Source organism: Calonectris borealis, chromosome 4 (assembly GCF_964195595.1).
Source record: "Calonectris borealis chromosome 4, bCalBor7.hap1.2, whole genome shotgun sequence".
Taxonomy (NCBI): Eukaryota; Metazoa; Chordata; class Aves; order Procellariiformes; family Procellariidae; genus Calonectris; species Calonectris borealis.
Genome location: NC_134315.1, coordinates 57,202,851 through 57,219,127, shown reverse-complemented (window position 1 = coordinate 57,219,127; position 16,277 = coordinate 57,202,851). Strand labels below are relative to the sequence as shown.

Sequence of the window (16,277 nt, the reverse complement as noted above, 5' to 3'; positions counted from 1 at the left end):
CCTGCCAGACTCACCGGATTGCTATTAACACGATAGTAAAAGTCACTCTTGCAAGTAATTGCTATTACAGTTAAAAGCTTGCAGAATAGGGATTTTTTTTTTTACCTTATTTTCTCATAAGCTTAACAAAAGTTTCTGAAGGGTAATAAGGGCCAGGATATCATATGAATATCTGTCTGGTGAAAATACTATCAGAAGAAGATATCTTTTCCTATTTTGACCCATAATACCTTCCCATAGCTATTAAAAATCTCAGCAAGAATACAAACAGAGTATTGACAGGAAAACTTGATTTGGGCATTTTTATTTACCATTCATTAAATTCTTAAATTCTTGCACAATCAACACATTAATGACAATGTATGACCCACTCCCTAAACACATACACACAGAGAGGCTTTTTTCCAGCAGTAGAAAGCAGCATAACTAATACTCTGAGAAAACATTTTTTTTTAAGTTTTAAAAAGTTCTGTTAAACCCTTTCTATTACCAAGTATATGGACTGAATACCTACTGAAAATGTAGGGAATGAGCAAAGTAATTCTTAATGTTGTGTATCATAATTTTCATGTTATAGTCTCACTCTTCACATGCTTAGCAGTTGCCTAGGGAAAGACTGGGAGATGAGGTACTGGGGAATTATTTTCACTGCATGTTAAAAAATTTTTTTTTTTTTACAGAGCTATCTTATGGGCTTAGACCTTTGGAAAAACAGCATCCATCCTTTCTCCTTTTCAGGATTTTTTTTTCCCAGGAACTTGTTCTCTTCTTAATAATTTGCCCACATTTTGAACAAGTGTTTCTATTGAGGTAAAAATAAAGTCAGACCTCCTGATCATTTTCTGAACAGCATTAAAGTGGTGAAATATAACAAGATTACTTGAAGCTGTCCCGCTCTGCTCTCTATCTACCAATAGTTACAGCACACTCAGCAACAATACCAGCTTCCATTCATTGTCTCAAGTTTTCCTAAAACTCAGCTATGAACTGTGATCACATCACTCCACACTCATCGCCCGTGCTTCAAGCAGCAACCACAGGGGAGTAAAAGAACAGTAAATTCTAAAAATGGCTTTATACTGTGCATAAACCTTGCACAGTGTGAGTATTTACTGACAGACTGATGCAAGTTTTTTGCTTAAAAGTTTCTTGCAGAACAGCTGGCAACAACTCCAGGTCAGGGGCAGAGTTAACAGACTGGTTCTGCATGGTCAGCGAGTAGGCTCAGGATTGTGCACTTAGAATTTCTGTGATATTTCTCCTCTGCATTTCTATATTTCTGATTACTTGTGGCAGAAAATTCACGTGAAATATTAAATCTAGTCACAGTCCTAGGGCAAAAATTTCTGTTTAGTAATGCCTCATATTTTTAAGAACGGAAGTAACAGTGGACTAAACGGACCAAAAATTTCAACAAACCACTCTAATGTTAGTGAACTCAGTGTCTTTTTAAATGCATTGTTGAATTGAACTATACACGTTCCTTAATAATAAAACCAAGATACCTACCAGAAAGACAAATGAAAACCAAATCTGTCTCTTTTTCAGAATTTAAATTTTAAGCATGGAGATAATGATCTCCAAATTCTTTCACCAGCATACAAACAAACCTTGAAAACCTCAAAAGGCCTTTTGTTGTCTCTGAATGTGTCTCATCTAACCTGCAGTCAAAGTTATCCCTTTATATATACTAAATTGTGATCACATGTATAGCCCTCTGTGTGTATATGTATACACACAGATAAGGGAAAGCTCATAAGAAGCCCCTTCCTCATTGAGTCCCTGTAGGGAAGTGATGAACAAATTAATTTTAGCATTAATTTTAGGTCTGTTGAGCTTTCTGGAATGGTGCCCAGCACCTGTGTGGTGAAAAGTCCAGGAAACCTGACAGAGATCAGTCATTTTGGAGGACTGCGGTGCCGAGAGCTGTATATTCAGCAGAGCAGAACTGCAGCTCCAGTATTTCACTTACACACTTTTACATTCGTTACGTGTTGCTATTCGTGTAAAAACAAAACATAATTTCAGCACATCTTCTTCTGATTTAAAGCAGAAGGCTATGTGACTATTTCCTTAAGACTTAGCGTGAGACACCTCACTAAACTCCTGCTACAGCATAAACTTACGAAGAAGAAACCAGATGAAACAGCCCAGAGACATCACAAATGGTGGCAGGAGCTGCGCTGCAGAGAACCTACAATATTCCAAATGTGCTTTTTAGAAGCAGGTGAAAAAGGGGTGTCTGTGTTATGTCTATTGACACCTTCACCTAACAAATGTAATCCTTTAACTCAAGTACTTCATGCTTTAGAAGTTTCTGTACTGCAACATTGTAAACCACCTATTCAAAGCACCTTTATGTCATTACTCATCTTCTGGGGTGGATAGAAAGAGTTTCTTTGATTTCTACAGGCTTTGGAGCAGTTTCCTAGGAAACAGTTTCAGCCACTCTGGCGTGGGCCAGCTTATACCTTATTCCACAGGAGTATCAAACCAGTGCAGTAATGATCAGTGTGTTGAACATTATGGCCAAGTAGTGTGGATACTTTAATACCTGAAGCAATGCTAAAATGTCTGTACAAAAGCAGAAATAGCAGATGTTGTCAGGACAATGACACTCCTGATACTTTTGAGCAAGGATAATTGACCAGAGCATATACACCTTTTTACTGACCAAACATTTCCAAAATTCATGAGTTACAAGTCTACTTCTCCTAATAAAACCATAACTTTGTACAGTCATTTATGGAATAACAAAAATAAACTAAGTGCATCAAACGCAAAATATGCCTCAGGTATCACTGACATTAACAGTTTCCTTTCAACTCAATTCGAATTAAAATAGGACTTGGGGACATTTGATTGTTTGTTTGTTTGTTTCTTAGGTGGTAATAAACAATTTTGCTTCCACCTTTGAAAGGAAAGATGTTACTACCATTGCAAATGCATAATTACGATGGCAATAAAAGAATAGCGTTAACTGTTTTGTTTCTGAACATAATTTTGCCATGCATTTTAAACAAGTACAGCCCAGGAATAATTCATTTCATCTTCAGGCATCACCATTTTATTCCTATCAACAGAAAAGAGAAGAAAGAGGTTTTTCAAAATATATATTAAATAATCTGCATTCTTCCCCATGATGTTCTTGTGCCAAAATTATAGAGAAATATGGTAAATATTAAAATGGTTTCTAATTATATAAATCACTTCTTTAATTCCTCTAAGTGAATAAATAAAACAATCCAAAAGACTGTAAGCTTTTCATATGAAATAAGAGCCTGTGCTCCTGTTTTGAAGATAACCAAAGGTACCTATCTCATTTTAGGTTCAAGAGGGCAGTTTCCATTGATAGGAGCCCACAAAGCAGACCACGTTTAGGGACACTTTTGCATAATTCATTGGCATAATTCAGCATAGCCTTATTTGTTTATTGCACTGTTCAATATAAGGTCTAGTTTCCAAGAGAAAAAATTCACATGTGCTAATTCTTCTGAAGTCTTATACGGAAAATTCAAGTGAGTCTTAAAACATTGACATGGTTCTGGGAGAGCCTTCAATGAGGATTAAAGGTCCCAGAACATTTTCAGAATTGTGGCAGAAAGTAAACTTAAGAACCAACTACTCCTATTGGGAAAACAAAAGAAGATATGATTATTTTGTTTCCCCCACACCAAATCTCATCTCTGCTTGGAAGCACGGAAGTGAAGTGTGCCCCATCACTCATTCCAAGTCATATCTACAGAAGGAAACTATTGTAAAATAAGTGATGCTGTGAATTTTAAGCACAAAAGCATTAGATCAGCTTTTTCACTTTTTTTCAGCACTAGATCTCAGGTGGATAACCATATCCAGTAATGCCACAACAGCCACTCAGAGTCATTTTCTGAAGAACATAAACTTCTTATGCTACTCCATGCTGAAGACCAAGGCAATGATACAAGGCCACCTACCTTTACTTGTCATCTAGGTTACAGAAAAAAACTCTTAGTTTGAGCAGCAGACATTAGCATATTGTCTAATATCTAACAATCTCTTGTGAGAAATTAAGACATCTCTTTTAGGTAAAGTAACATAGGGCTTGTGGCAACTTTTCCTCCTTGCGCCCAATCAGATGCTTGTAAACTCATGTCTTCTCAAGGAAAAAAGCCTGAGCAGAAGATTTACCCCTTTTCTTCAGTGGAATAGATATTTCTTGACATGTTGAGAGACTCTTAAAGTCACTGTCAAAGCTGTTTTCCATGCAACATTAGAAAAGTATAATTTAAAAATAGCAGTAGCTAAGACTGTTCATGAAAAATCTCAGAATTGCTTTGATTTGGGGGGGACCCCACATTTTAGCATTTGTAAGACAGCAATCTGATTCAAAGCTACTTCACACTAGAACAGAATATCTTTTTCAACTTTACAGCTTAAAGTAAGTGATTGCGAATTCTGTCTGCAGCAAGGAATTATGCAAACTGAAATGAAAAGTAGTTTCTTTGTTTCAAGCAACTGAGAAAAAAATGGATGGAAAGTATAAGTCAGAATAAAATGATTTGTCGAACACCAGAATTGACAAGTACCTTACCTGACTGAAAGACTTCCAAGCTCTCCGATTCTTTCTCCTCCTAAACGTGCATCTCCTTCAGCTATTATGAATCTATCCCTTCCGTGGGCTAAAAGAGCACAGAAAATCCCTGAGCTTGTCAAAATTGTATGAAAACCCACAGCACTTGGTATCTCAGAAAACAGTCCTATCTCTGTACTAACAGTAGAGTTACCTTTGAATCCTAATTTTCTTGCAAAAGATAAATAGTTTACTCCAATTAAGTGTGGAGAAGCAAAAGACATAATGGTGCTCCCTTCTCTCTGCTGCTTAGTGCACAAGTGTATGCCCCCAGGACTGGGAAGTGGATTTACTGATTGTATTCTAGCACTTTGTACGAAATACTTTGTGCAATGTTAGTTTGGTATTTTACTTCTTCCAAAAGAGCACAGAGCAGAAAGAGAAACACATTATGACTCCCAGAGATTATCTGTGAACTGTGTTTAAGTTGTATTCACATGGACAAATAATATCCATTACTAGGTAAACCAAGAAATTCTTACACTGTATGGGTTCTTAAAGTATTTGTGCTGCTTCCCGTTTACACCTGCATAACACCTAAGAGTAAAAGTTCTGGAACTAATGAAGTTATAGTGTCTGATACTGGTGCAAATGAAATCAGAAGCCAAATTCCTGACCTTGTAGAATCAGCAATATCAAAGATGACTTAGAAAGGCAATAAGGAGCTGCAGAGCAGATTGAAAAGGAAATGATTCCCTAAGTCTTAGGTATTGTTGGCAAATCAATGCCTTGCAATGTGAATTGCTATAGCCCCCCCCCCCATCAACTGAGTCTCTCATAAAAGCATATTTTATTCCTAATCTTTCAAGAGCTGTTCTCAATGCTACTTCTAAATCAGACTCATTTTTCTAGCTATTTTTCATGCAAAATAAAAACAGGAGGGAAAAAAAACGTATTTGCTGCTTTTTGTGAGTGTAGCAGAATCTGTTAGTTCCTTTTCACTTTTACTGCTTCAAATGTTTCACAAAAAAAGCAAACCTGCAAACTCCAATTCCAATGAACTTATGCCTGTTTTGCTCTTTTAAATCCATTTTTTTCTCATTACATATTATTCATTAATGAAAGAATGCTTCTTACTCAGAGAGGAAGAATTTAAAGGAACGGGCAAGACTACAAAGCACATAAATTACCTTTTTTTACAAACATAGTTTTTCTTAGACATAGGCAGAAGTACATCAATATCAGCAGAACATGTTGATGAAAATCAAAATATAAAATACTTTGATTTTCCATCATATTCTAAACCTAGCCACAAGACTTGCCTAAAGGTTGTACAACTGAGAGACTCAGTACAACTCATTTTAACAAAAGTCATGGGAACAGAAAAAAAAACTTTTCCCCCGGCCGTGCTGCCCACAATACACAAAGGGAGATTGAACAGAACACCAGGGGAAAATGGTGCTACTGGGACAAAGGTTGGTGATGTTCACTGTAATCACACATTTTGGAAAGCTCTATGGTGAAATGGTGGGAGGAACAGAGCTAGACATTAAGCACAACTGATTTCAGTAATTTTCTGAATTGCTTGCTTCAGAAATGCTTTCTAATGCACAAGAGCAAACCCTTGCTAATGAACTCTATGCAACACAGAACAGAGGAGAAAGCAATTGAATAACAGTAATATCTCAAAAAAAAAAAAAAACCACAATGGAACAGGCATATTAAAAAGAAACAAAATAAAAAAACTTGTATTGTCAGAGTCACAGGTCTAAGTACTCCAAACAAAAAAAAAAAAACATTGAGGCTCTCTTTGATACTCTGCAGTTAAACCTGCAAAGTGTCATTGGAGATTTTTTAGTGAAACATCACAGTGTACTAGGAAGAGACAATCAGGCTTTTGTGGCAAATTCACACTTGGCCTGTTTCACTTATTTTTCTTGTGCCCTAATTGAGCTTAACAGTTTACCGACACTCATTCATCAGGATTTATACCAAGTAAAATCAAGGTGCCCTGGGTTTATAGACCTTGAAGGCAGTTTCTGTTCATAGTTATTGATATCATCAAGAAATGAAGCTTAACACTAGAAAGACCAAGGGGATAGACAAGAACTGCAGCCGTAAACTGTAAGGTATGGCCTTGCACACTGTGCGTGCCTGTCTCTGACAGAGGAAAGGAAATTGGGAGTAATCTCCCTCATTTTCAGCTTCCTTTTATTCTTCTTTTCCTCCATTTCTGCCAACACATATTCATTCCTAGCTGATGAAACGAGGACAGAACAGTGCTTTTTGATTCCTCTCATAACTTCTGTGGGTTGACTTCAAATTCAACTGTAACTGCCCTGTGTTTCAAACAATTTTATGCCACACAGACTTGCAATATCTCACTTGTCTTCTCCTTAGGTAATATGTCAATGGGTGCATTGTACTATGTAAATACTCAAAAGAATGACAACTCAACCTTGACTTTTCTTAAATGTCCCTTTTTGCTGGAAAAATTAGCACTTTTTTGTTCCAGGAAAAAATACTTCACACATTAATAAGGAAACCCAATTGCATGTCTCCCCCTAAACATCATATATCAGTATATTACCATTCACTTCAGTGAAACTCAGACTGATACAGCCTTATCTGAGAGGAAAATGATACTTTAAATTTTTAGGTAATTTTTGCTATTTATGAAAAACAGCTGCAAACCTGAATGATTAAGAATGTAGTATGCTTCACTGTCTGTCATTCCAGTGGCTTGTTACTTCACAAATTAAATCAAACACCGTTGGCCACCTAAAATCATCTTTTGCTTGTCTACTTTAACTATTTGCTTCAGAAATTTATGCTTTCATCATGATGATGACTTAATATTTAATCATGGATTTCCAGACAGAAACAGCAAGAAGAAAATTTTATGTTGATTTCACGGTTTTTAAAGATTAGTGTTTTGTTTTAAACAAAACAGTAACCTTGCAGGAGATGATGTCATTTTCTGGGGGCGATTTGGCATTTTTCATTTAAAAACTTTAAAAAAAAAAAAAAGGTAAAAGGTTTAAAGTAAGAATCAAATTGCCTGAAATTGTGACAAAAAATTTTTAGTTGAAGATGTTCTTTGGCTCATACTGTAAATAGTTATTTTGGGATTTCTGTTTCACTGAAGAAAACCTGAAGTATTACATTTGGGTTAAACCAAAACTTGATTCATTTTGTGTTAATTTTTGAGTGCAGCAGTTGAAATCAAAAAGCTACTATTTGTACAGCCTGTGAAGGTTTATTAGCTTTAGGAGACCTTTAAGCAGACTCCTGAAGCACTGCGTGCCTTGCCCTTCGATATAACACAGAAAACTGGCCAATGAGAATTTGGATGTCAGAAAAAAAGACAAACAACTTTCTTTTGAAAATGTTGTTAACACAATTTAGTATGCCAAACTGGCAACCTGCACTCTTACTGTGATTTCTAGCAGTGCTGGGGCATGAGTGACACAATGTTCAACCAGATTAAACTACATTTATTGCTGGAAAGCTCCACTGTTTCAATTCTTAAGCACTGTACAGATGAAATGTTCAGTATAAATATGGATTTGCCTGATTACACTTTGCAAATTTGGATAAAAAAATCAGGCCTCAAATCCTTCCATTTAGTACCTATGATATTCCAATGATAAAAAATTCTAGGAATAATTTCACAAGCACAGCTGGTATTGCAAGACTTGCTAATTAAATATCAAGGCAAGTAATTAGACTCTCAAGTGTTCTGAAATTACAGAAATCCTGAACAGTCTTGAAGTAATACTTATCATTCCTGGCAGGTATAAAAACACAGCAACAAGCTAAGTGCACCTGTAAATCAATGGACAGAGAGCTTAAGTATTGTGGTAAAACTATGGAGTTAAGTCCTCTACCTGCACAATGTGTGCAAGGCACAGGTATAAAGCCCCAGCAGAAGAATAGTGGAAGTTATGTCCAAAGGAGTAGTGATAGACTGTGATTCGACAATATATTTTTATGGCATCATTTCAGATATATAATTTAGTCCAGAAATGTCTATTCACATACAGTCACAACTTCTTCCCTCCCCCAAAAAACATCTCATACACAGTCCCATATACATCTACACATGCCTAGATATAGACATACAGATGTACACTCACCAAAAGTGAAAGTGATACGTTTTGGTGTGTTGCCTTCCCTTATAATACTGATCTTCCTTCTGCAATGATTTACAGTTAACTGATGAAAAGTGCTTTAGAAGAACCAAATATTAATTATGTTGTTGTACGTGTGGACAGATGCCCCTTTTATATCATTAAGTGATGATTGGTATATGTATCAGTAATAATAAGCATTCTCATAAACAAAATGTTGTAAAGTACAGTCCCAGCCAGCAGGAAAGCTTGTAAACTTGCACCAGATACTAAACGAAAAATTCTTTTGTTTCCCACTGGAAGACGCAATATGAGTTAAGGATGGTGCCATGACATTTATATGTAAAATGATTTAATTACGTTAGCTGAAATTTTATAAAAATATCAATCTAAGACATGTAGCTATGGGAAATTTCAGCTCTCTTTTTTTTTTTCCTGGCAAAACTACAAACAGTAGGAAACAGCGCCTTGTACAGAGAAATGAAAGGAACTGTTGATAGCAACCCCTATTACTCCTCAGTATTCACAGTACAAATAAACAAGAGACCTCTCAGCACAGACCTATCATGTCTGGTTTCATTTTACCTACAAAAAGAAAATCTGTTATGTAAACGTGTGACATATTGTGTTGAAAATGGTAGCTGGGCTAGTACGTAACACAGCTGAAGAGGGAAAGATAGGAGTGAAAATTTTACGACTCGCAACTTTTCTTCTTGCGTTTCAAGCACAAAACAGAGCTCCTCTTCATTTGTGCTTAATGGAAACTATGGAAGCTAACAGATGTTACGATGCCTGCAGAAAACAACAAATAATGATCACCAGCCAAGGAAATTGTTAGCTTCTGAAATTAAACAGGATACTGCAGTTGCTCATTTCCTACAACCTAATGTTTACTCAAATCACATCTAATAATTGAGGACAAGGCATGTACTTGCAGACCACAACAGAAAAAGACACCAGGGTCAATAAAGGCCAAAATGAGGTGTCCAAATACAACACCCTGTAACCTTATTCCATATTAGGTGTACAGAAAAAAGTAGTATTTTAGACAGCTAAATATAAATACAAATAAAAGCAAATACATTTCTTGGAAGAATCAATGCAAATAAAGTTAGAGAAGATTTTCGTGTTATTTTCCTTAGAAAAATAAACAGAAATTTAGGAAAGTCAGATTAAAAGGAAAACTATATAAAGGCATATTCATCTTTGCTTTGACTAACTTTAATAATCAAATGCAAGAAAATTATTAATGGATGTTGAACTGCTAGTCCAAATAAAAAAGGCTAATGTATATTATAAAATAGCATTATTACTTCCTTCTTTCAGGTGGTAAAAATGATGATTGTGGTTGTGCTGACATTTGCCATCTGCTGGCTGCCCTACCACATTTACTTCATAGTTACTGGGATCTATCAACAATTAAATCGGTGGAAATACATTCAGCAAATCTATTTGGCCAGCTTTTGGCTTGCCATGAGCTCTACAATGTACAATCCCATTATCTACTGCTGTCTTAATAAGAGGTAAGAGCTGGTTGTGAAACAGGTGGTATGCATAACTTCAATGAGAATATAAATGGTTTAAATGGGATAAAAGACAAAGAATTTTCACTTGAATAGTTTTCAGTTGGTGGGAAAGGAAACACAACAAAACAAAAGACTTCCTTTAGGTTTGTATTTGAAATTAATCCCAAAGAAAACAAATGTGCACTTCCAGTAAATACTTTGGTGCTACTTAAAATTTCAGAGCAAAATTCAGTATTCAGAAACCAACCCTTCCCATTTCCATATGCAAAATTTAAAATCTATAGCAGTTTAGTAATTTTTGGCTTGCAAAACATTAAAATAAAGAAGTAAAGACAGTCATGAGTGATATACAGTGCAAACTGTATGTTCACTAACTAATTGTAGCCACAAATTTGTTTTGCAGTGCTGGAAGGATGTAATATAAAATGTGATTTATTGTGTATTTTATACCTCACCATTAGATTTCTACTGAGTTCTGAGGTCTGTAACAGGCTAATAAAACGAATATTTATATTCTCATTACTCAATAGTAAATTACAGTACTGTTTGATAGCAACGCATTATGCTCTCAATCTCAAAGGCACTGCACTTGTTGAGTTTGGTGAGATTTTACAGATATTTGGCAGTTTGAGGCTACTGGATTGCAGAATGAACTCATGTTTTTCATTTCAGCTTGTAGTACCAGGATCTAAACAAACATCATCCTGGCCATCCTATTTTTCAGTATTTCTTCTAGTATTACTGGATAAAGACCACCAAGAACAATGAATTAGTTCACAAACTCAATCAGTATGAATCAGTATTGAATAAGTAATCTTAAATATTATTTGAAATCTCTTTTGAATGAGCAGCCAGTGTCAAGTTTAATTGCTGACAAGCTTTATACCAATTTTGTTAAATATTTATAAAACCCCAGTAAAGATCATGCAATACTTGCCAAAAGGAGTCTAATAAAAAATGAAGTGACCAAATCCTGCTGAGTTTTTACTGGTGTAAAAACACTGGACTCTGTCTCCTTGATGAGGATAGCTTATGATGCTTAACACTCATAGTCTTTTAAAATGTCAATTTTAAATGCCTGATTTCATACAGCCTTCTGCCCCTTTTGATCATTTACAACTGTTTAAAGAAGAGATAAAGTTTTAGTATGCCAGAACGAAATTCTAACTCAAATGGCAAATTTCCCATTGATTTCAACAGAAACCAGATTTCACTGGGTGTCCAGTGTCTGCAAAATCAAAGGCGAGGGAGACCCAGGCCTCATATTGTCTCAATTACTACCATAAACCCTCTAAAACATTGCCATTTTCTTCAAAAACTTTTTATGGCAGAGTTACAAAAGACATTATTCATAAAAAATTAATCTCTCTGATGTGGCCTATGTTGATACTCGTACACTGCAAAATTAAACGTCTGGATTAAAGAATACAAATCAACAAAGGTTTCATAATTTTGAGACACACTAAAGGTCACCTTGTTCAGAATTTAATGCAAGAATGAAATATTGGTGAAAGTTTTCTTACAATTAAGTTCCATATTGAAATCAAGAAGCCTGAACGTCTGCTTCCTTTTCATGCAGTAGGAAAATACAGCCTGTTGCTGGGAGTCAGATCAATTCATCCAGTATTGTTATCTCTGCTGGATCTAGTATCAGGCAGAGTTATACCACCTATTCCCAGCCTCATCTTCCAGGCTAATTAGGATATTACTTACATATCTGGATAAAGAGAGCATTATTTCAAGACGAAAAAAAAACATGCCTTGAATGAGAAAGAGGATAGAAGGTGAGACAAAAAACAATACAGTCTAAAGATGTTTAGGTTTTACAGCTTCCTTCACTAAATCCATTTCCATCAAAGGTTCTTTTTATATTTTTTGTAACGTAGACTGCATCTAAACAGAGGAATGCTGAACAGTGAGCTACCTGCTCATTTGTCATCATGTAACAGCTCTGTGGCAAACTTAAAAAACTGAGGAGAAAAGAAAGTTATTTCTGTGAGATCCGTCAACTTTCACTGAAAACTTAATCTAGATTTTTATCTGTAGTCATCACTGTGGCAGCTGAATCATTGCTCCAAAATGCTTACAGACACAATAAACAACACAGCTGATTGTTGAAACAAAAACAAGAGAAGCAAGACAAGTGAGAAAGTCTGATAAGTTTTAGGGTCTAGGTGAAAAGGTCTTCTTTTTCAGGTTACACATAAATATACAGCAAATTGTTTTTCTAATATATTTAACTTCTATTCTGGAAATGCATACACACAAAAAGTAATCCTAGTCCTTATAGCAAATCTCTGCCTCTGAATTGAAATAAAAAGTAACCCAGTAATGTATGAATATTGCAAGCACTAATGCGCTAAAGCCTCAATATTCCTTTTTATACATTGTTCATATTCAGTGTTTAACTTTCTAGGATCTTGTTTAATTATTACAAGTTATTTTCCAAATATTTTGTATGAACAATTATTAGTCATTACATCATTCCCATTCAAGCATCTCTGTTAGAGAGGGAAACACGGAAGGAATATTGGAATCTGGAAGCTGGGATGGTATTTTAGAGAAAAGAATGCTACAAAGTTTCTTGCTGTGAGAAGATGAAAATATAGATGCAGATTTCATCATAGGTCAAGTCAAAACAATTTCTGTGAAGACAGTGCTATGAAAGCTGGTGTTTGTTTATTTAGGCACAGGCAAAGAAAGGGAAATTGAGTATCAGGAAAATACCAATGTTAAAATGCAGGGAAAGTATATAGAAAATCAGAAACAGAAATGAGCTGTTACCACTGTCTTTTTTACCCTACTCAGACTTTAGTCAAGCAAACTCCTACTAACTTCACCACAAACAGGATTAGAGGCAAGATAATTAGCCCAGTCAGTGTCATGTCAGCATGGTATATGTTTTCAGATGAAGGCCTGTGGCTGGCTCTCGGAAGCACAGGCTTTCACCGAGCATCCTTCCTCCCAGGTTCCGAGCTGGCTTCAAGCGAGCTTTCCGCTGGTGCCCCTTCGTTGAGGTGTCCAGCTATGATGAGCTACAGCTCAAGGCAGCCAGGTTTCATCCCACCCGGCAAAGTAGCCTATATGCTGTGTCCAGAATGGAGTCCAGCATGACAGTGGTGTTCGACACTAATGATGGAGACAACACCCACGCCAGCCGTAAGAAAAGAGCAGCTCCGAGGGACACGAGTTTCAATGGCTGTTCACGGAGGAATTCCAAGACCGTCTCCACAGCCTCAAGTCTCATCAGCTCACTGCACACATCAGTAAATGATTGTTCCCAAGCATTGCATGATGACAGTTGCTAAAAGGGCAGCACTGGACAATGCTCTCCTGCTTTGGGACTAAATATTCATACCACAGGAAAGCAAACATAATTCCACTGATGAACCCTAGCTATAAATATCGTGAGACTTTCAGGCATCACTTACTTTTCTGCTTTGGAGAGAAAGGAATTTGAAGACATATGTATGCATCAGTCCGAAAGCACAGTTGCACCTTATACACGACAATGTTTGTAGGGATTATCTAAAATAAGCCAACAGCATGAAAAACATTGTTTCAGCTGTATTTGACCTCTGGCATTTGTTTCACTTACTGAAATGTAACAGGCTCCTTTACTTATTGAAGCTGAAATGTACAATGTTTTCTATTATGAATGTATTAATTCTACAATAACAAAATTACATAATATCTGATAAAAAAAATTCTTTATAATGAAGACCTAATGAGCCCCAAGTCTATTCAGTTGTTTTACAATTTATACCTATTCCCAGGCAAATAGACAAAATGAAGTTCACGTGAATGAAGTTCAGCTCTGTCTGCAACAGGACAATTTTTCAAATATATATGAAAAACATTTTTTTAAAAAGGAGAAAATCTCTAGAAGAGTAAGTTAAATTCTACCAAAGTTTCTATATTAGTGAACATTAGACTCCAATGGAATGTGTACTTCCAGGAGGATGTATTGCTTAGATGAATGTCCTATAGCTTTGTATCTTAGCGCTAAGGGTAAGATCTTCTTCCAGTGACCCTCCACGAGCTTTGTGATTGACTTTAGAAAGGTCAAAAGATTTTAAACTGGAGATTCACATATAAGAAAAATACCACTGTGGCAATGAACTCTTCTCTGCAGAAGATACAGTAACGTGTTTCACTATGAAACACCTTCACCAGGAAAAAAAATATTTGGGCTATTGTCCCAAATTTTCCGTAGCTAGATGCATGTAAAAATACTCCTCTGTCTGCATCTGAAAACATGTTAGGCATTATTACACAGACACTTTCCCAGCCAATTCAGTCAAAATCCACTGACCATCAACTGTTGCAAAGAAAGCTGAACTTAATACAAAAGGGACCAGAGGGCAGTCTTTTAGATAAATGGCTATATCAGTTGCGTGGATCAACTGGTTGTGTGAATGTTTGTTCTCAAACAGTTATTCAAAACTTAAGCAAAAGAGTGTGAATGTCTTCCTGAGTTAGCCAGATGGCACAGGGGAGTCTATACGTGGCTCAACCCAACACAGTACCAAAGCTGAGCAATTAACAAAGAGAAGTTTGAAGAGAGAAAGGCTTGAGCTGGCTTTAGTCCACATTGCTTCCGAGCAACTGGGGATGCCCAGCATTGTGATGGTGAGCATATCATAAGAGACTAGTAATGAGAATCATGTTTGTATTGTGATTGATCTGTAAAGTCAATTGCTATATTCTGCTAAGTGTAATTCGTATTTGTATTGTGATTCCAGTGCATTGCTGTATCATTCTGCTAAATCAAAATCCTGCGTAAGGTCAAATATCCTCAAATAAGTAAATCTGGTATTTAACAGCAAACCCTCCACATGTGGAATAACTGAAGAACTTGGTCATAGAGTATTGTACTCTGATAAAAATGATAAAAATGTATCACAATTCCAAGACTCACACTTTTCCTATCCAAGGCCTGATCTTAAATCCACTGAAGCAAAGAGCTCTGTTCATTAATGGCTTTCCTTCTAAATGCCAGTTCATGATTCTCAACGGTCTGCAATTCTGAAAAAACAGCTCTATTTTCCATCATGCCATAGTTGTACTCTCACTTTTCCTTTAAAAAAAAAGTGTATAGTAATCTAGCAAGTGTCATGCAATGCCTATAAAAATATTTTTCTCTCTTTTCCCCTGAAATACTCTGTTTTAAGAATTTAAAATTTTCACAGGTGTTTAACAACTCTGCTGAGAAGATTCAGGATAGCCGCACACACAAAAAAATGAACTAAGCATATTAACCTGATGGTGATATATTACAAACATGTTGTAAAGTCCTCTGTCTGCTCATGTACAACTTTTGAGGAACATACATACAGAAAATGTATACTTGTTAAATAAACTGTCTTTTCTAACTATGGCTATTACAAAACCAGTGTTGGTAAACATCAATATACAAACGTAAGCTTGAACAATATGGTTGTAGTGAGATTAATTTATTGTTTTTAAACGTAGAGTATAAATTTTAAAAAGCTGTATATAAAAATACAGCATCACAAATGTACAAAACATCATCCTCATATAACTTTTATGATCCTAGATTGACAAATATTGAGGAAGCAATGGTGTCTTCCTCACACCTGTGTCTTTAATTAGTGAAACAATTTCACTTTACTAAGTGTTTTAGGATATGACATTCTGGAGAAGTAATCCATTGATAAACTCACTATATTTTGGTGGGGTAGGAGTGTCAAAAACAACCTCACCATTCGTGTAGTTCTCCTCTGAAGTTACAGGATATTCCTGTACAACAAATGAAGAAACCTGTGCTCTTAATCACAGCATTGCTTTAACAAAACATTACAACGATACATGGTGCAAACCATCTCTCTGTCTCAGCCTCAAAAAACATGAAGGGTTAAACAGTTAAACAAATTGCACAGCTTTTGCTGTGCACTTGAATGACTATTTCTGTGCAAACATTTTCCATAATTGTCCTGGTCACTATAAAATTCATTGTAGGCCTCCTGACGCCCCTCACTGAAGGTAGAGGAAATCAGGTCATCCTCAGTTTGTGCCAGTAAGATTGCTCAAAGTAGTAGCCTGCAT

The 16,277-nt window shown here is 36.0% G+C and overlaps 1 protein-coding gene across 1 annotated transcript in view; it reads left to right on the top strand.

Annotated features, from left to right (window-relative positions):
• Positions 1–13,516, top strand: part of TACR3 (tachykinin receptor 3) — a 40,891-nt gene extending 27,375 nt beyond the window's left edge. Inside the window, exons 4-5 of the mRNA XM_075150476.1 lie at positions 10,009–10,205; positions 13,177–13,516. Of these exons, the coding sequence (XP_075006577.1) occupies positions 10,009–10,205; positions 13,177–13,516 (537 nt within the window). The remainder of the gene's footprint in view (positions 1–10,008; positions 10,206–13,176) is intronic.
• Positions 13,517–16,277: the final 2,761 nt, after the last annotated feature.